The following is a 4,561-nucleotide window of genomic DNA, read 5'->3' on the forward strand; positions in this document are numbered from 1 at the left end:
CTACCATATGATCCGGCGATACCACTTCTGGGTATTTATTCAAAGAATACAAAAAAATTAATTTGAAAAGATGTATGTACCACTATGTTTATTGCAGCACTATTTACAACAGACAACATATGGAAGCAACCTAAGTATCCATCAATAGGTGAATGGATAAAGAGGATGTGGTATATATAAACAATAGAAAACTACTCAGCCACAAAGAAAAATGAAATCTTGTCATTTGCAACAACATAAATGGACTTCAAGGCTATTATGCTAAGTGGAATAAATCAGACAGAGACAAATAGTGCATGATTTTACTGATATGTGGAATCTAAAAAAAAAAGCCTAAAAGAAACAAAATAATACAAAACCAAAATCACAGATACAGAGAACAGATTGGTAGTCACCAAAGGGGAAGTATGTTGAGGGGTGGGTGAAATGGGTGAAGTGGGTCAATTGTATAGTGATGAACAGTAACTAGACTTTTGGTGGTAATCACTTTGCCGTGTATACAGATGTCAAATTATAACGTTTACACCTGAAACATATATAATGTTATATACTAATTTCATGTCAATAAAAAAAAGGGAACTGGAAAACCTCTAAAATGCTGATAAAATTAAAAAAAAAACTACCAATAGACAATGAAAGAGAGGAAACTATTATAAGTCATAGACATTTCATAATAAGAGAATATTAGGAACAACTTCTTCCAATAAATTTGATAACACAGATTAATATACAAATTTCTTTGAAGACACAAGCTACCAAAAATTGAATTTATAGTTGAAAGCCTTTACACAAAGAAAACTGCAAGCCAAAATGACTCCTATGGTGAATTTTACCAAACATTTATGAAAGAAACAATACCAATTCTACAGAACTCTTGTAATAAATTTAATACAAGGAAATCAATTTTATAAGCCCTGATACTAAGCCAGAAAAAGCATTATTTGAAAATCCAACATCCATTCCTGATTGTAAAAACTTTCAGCAAGCTAAATAGAAAGGAATTGCCTCAGCCTTATAAAAAGCTTCTACTAAAAACCTACAGCTAACATCATACTAAATGGTGAAAAATTGAATACTTTTCTCATAAGAATAAAAACGAGTCAAAGATGTCCACCCGAACCACTTGTATTCAGCACTACACTGTTTGTTCTAGCAAGTACAATAAGGCAACAAAAATGATCCATACTAGAATACAAGAAAAAAAAAACATCTTTATGCACTGAAAACATGATCATCTATGAAGAAAGCCCTACTTACTGTATAAAAAACAAGTAGAAGAAAAGATTTTGCAAGTTTTCAAAATACAATGCCAATAAACAAAACATTAGCAATAAACGATTGTAAATTAAACAAAAAAATACCATTTAGAATAGCACCAAAAATTAAAATAGTTAGGAATAAATCTCAAGGAAGATATGTAAGACCTATTCACCAGAAACTACATAACACTGCTGAAAGAAATTAAATGGGGTCTACATAGATAGAAAGATATACTGTTCTCATGGCTCACTTTTCATGAGGAATAAATACATTCATCAAGTAAGAATTATGTTACAGCTGTGACAACACTCAAATCAATATTTGATGTCTCAAGTTTTCTGAATCCAAAATATCAAAGACAGAAACAAAAGGCTACACCATGATTAGTGAGAAGGCCTTATATTACCTATGAGATCTTCCTATAAATCACTAGCTGGCTGCATACTCTCTTCATTGCTGCCTTCATGTCTTTATTCCTGAATGTGTAGATGACAGGATTCAGAAAAGGAGTGAGAACTGCATCAAAAATAGCAAGAAATTTGTCCATCTGCGAATTGGGATGTGGCCATGTATAGACAAACATGGTTGGACCAAAGAACAAAAGGACCACAGTGATGTGAGCTGACAGCGTGGAAAGAGCTTTGGATGAACCACCTGAGGAATGTTTCCAAACAGTGAACAGGATGAAGATGTAGGAGATGAGGAGTATGAAGAAAGAACCAACACAGATAAACCCACTGTTGACAGTGACCATGAACTGCAATCGGTAGGTATCTGCACAGGCTAGTCTCAAGAGACGAGGAAGGTCACAGTAAAAGCTGTCCAATACATTAGGACCACAGAAGGGTAAATTAACAATAAATGCTAGTTGGAACAGCGAGTGAATAATGCCAAGGGCCCAAGCAGCAGCCAGAAACAAGATGCACATTCGCGGGCTCATGATGGTCAAGTAGTGGAGAGGCTTACAAATGGCAACATATCTGTCAAAGGCCATGGCAATAAGCAGCACCATCTCCACGCCACCAATGACGTGGATGAAGAAGATCTGGGCAATGCAGCCTCCGAAGGAGATCACTTTGTGCTTTCTGAAAAGATCGTAAATCATCTTGGGTGAGGTGGCAGAGCAGGCCCCCAAGTCAATGAAAGAGAGACTGGCCAGTAGGAAGTACATGGGGGAATGTAAGTGAGGATCGATGGTTACAGAAAACACAATGAGGATGTTTCCAGTCATGCTGGCCACATAGAGCACAGAGGAGACCACCAGGAGGAGAAGCTGGATCTCCCATGAATGAGTGAGTCCCAGAAACACAAACTCAGACACAACCGAGTGATTCCTTCCATCCATGGATCCAGCAAACTGGGCTGCCACTGAAATGATGAGAACTAACAATGTGAGAAAGAAATTATGATTCTCAGGAATGATAGTGGTATTAATTATTTATGTTGCATTACAAATGAGAACTACCTGGTAATCCAATTCTTCAGACTTCATAAGTAAATGATGATAATGACAATGATGATGACAGAAGCACAACTCAGGAGATCATATTATAATTGGAACTATCAGGAAAATCTCTCATTGCCTAAAATTAATAGGAGAATTTGGCAAGAAGAAAAGCTTCACAGGTGCCTGTAACAATAAACAAAATATACAAGCAAGAAGGTATATTTGCTCACAAAAGAAAAAGGGACAGTAGGTGAAAATAAAATTTAATTACCCACAAAGGGAAATTATACAGTTATACAAATTATATCTGACCCTACTTTTCCATATCAACATATTTCATCCCCCTTTTATGATCATTTTCAATTTCTTCTCTCTGTACAATTTACACTCAGAGAGTAGGATTATGGGGAAACTGATTAATCAATGGATCACCATTTAGGAATGAAAGTTTTCTTTCATTCAAACATGAGATAGGAATGAATTATGGAGAAACACACTGTAGAACAGGATGAAGATTGAGATTAGGGACAATGAAACTGGGGAATAAGAAAACACCAAAACCAGTCAAGAGTAGTAAAAGGGGAGAAATGGGCTTTATTAAAGATAGAATTTCATTCTTTTTCATCACATCAGGTTCACTGCTTTTCTGAATCTTCCCATTTTTTATTGTGGTGAAAACCATATACGATATAAACCCTGCATAAGTGTACAGTTCAGTATTATTAAGTATATTCATCTGTGGTAGAAAAGATCCCTAGAATTTCTTCATCTTGTAAATCTGAAACTCAATACCCATTAAACAACAACTCCCTTTCCCCCTCCCCTCAGCCCCTGGTAACCACCATCCTACTTTCTGTTTTTTTAATTTGACTACTTTAGGAAACTCACAGAAGAGGAATCACACAGTATTTATTTTTGAATGCCTTATTCCACTTAGCATAATTTCCTCAGATTTATCAACCACAACTCCCCATTTTTTAAAGTACTATCAAAATCATACAGAGATCTCTACTGGCCACTCTACTCAATAAAGTTCCCCCTGGAACCTACACCTGGCTCTGCAAGACTTCTATCCAGACTTAAGATATGTACAAACATATCTCTATAGTTTGCTGTCCTCAAAAGTCAAATAACTGTTCTCAATTATTTTTAATAAGCTTTCCCTGAGAGTTCCAGTACATAATGGTCAGGGTTTGTTTTTGTTTTTGTTTCTGTTTTTCTAACTTCTATTAGTCACAAACTCAATAAACCCACTGGACAGACATAAATTGCACACATAATAGCTACAATATAAGGTAGTATACAATATATGCCATACAAACAGTAGAGAAAATTATTTGCTGAATGTGTGAGAAAAAAAAAAAAGAAAAAAATTCAAAGGAAGGACCAGTATTACCCAGTAAGGTCAAGGATTTCAGGAAGAGGATGGAATGTAATGTGTCCCTTTTTGTTAAGATTTTATTATTTATCTGAGAGAGAGAAAGAAGGGGGAGGGAGAGGGACAAGCAGACTCATCACTGAGTGCAAGCCTGACACAGGCCTCAATCCCAGAAACCCAAGATCACAACCTGAGCCAAAATCAAAAATCCAACCTTTAACCTCCTCAGCCACCCAGATGCCCCCATGATGTGTCCTTTTAAATATGAGTGGGAAACACCTTAATCTGCAAACTGTAGTCTTTTGCTATTAACCATAATGCCTCAAAAGTTTTATTCTATTGTCTGAAGTTCCTAAGTGTAAAAGTCAGTAAATATTTCCAGAATGAAACATTGGTTAATAACCACTCCACACTCAGAAACCAGTGACTCTGACACTGTTTTTCCACCATCTTTGAAATAGATTGCCCACATGGAA

The 4,561-nt window shown here is 35.9% G+C and overlaps 1 protein-coding gene across 1 annotated transcript; it reads right to left on the reverse strand.

Moving 5' to 3' along the window:
- Positions 1–1,666: 1,666 nt before the first annotated feature.
- LOC112833089 (olfactory receptor 4F3/4F16/4F29) lies at positions 1,667–2,605 on the reverse strand. The gene has a single exon (XM_025884049.1). It carries the CDS (start codon positions 2,603–2,605, stop codon positions 1,667–1,669), a length of 939 nt encoding a protein of 312 aa, XP_025739834.1.
- Positions 2,606–4,561: the final 1,956 nt, after the last annotated feature.

This window comes from Callorhinus ursinus, unplaced genomic scaffold, assembly GCF_003265705.2.
Source record: "Callorhinus ursinus isolate GAN/ISIS: 27379988/994484 unplaced genomic scaffold, GSC_fseal_2.0 scaffold25, whole genome shotgun sequence".
NCBI classification, from domain to species: Eukaryota; Metazoa; Chordata; class Mammalia; order Carnivora; family Otariidae; genus Callorhinus; species Callorhinus ursinus.

What these genes read in the sequence shown, in the direction of transcription:
- LOC112833089 (XM_025884049.1), bottom strand. Translation starts at nt 2,605, where the DNA reads ATGGATGGAAGGAATCACTCGGTTGTGTCTGAGTTTGTGTTTCTGGGA.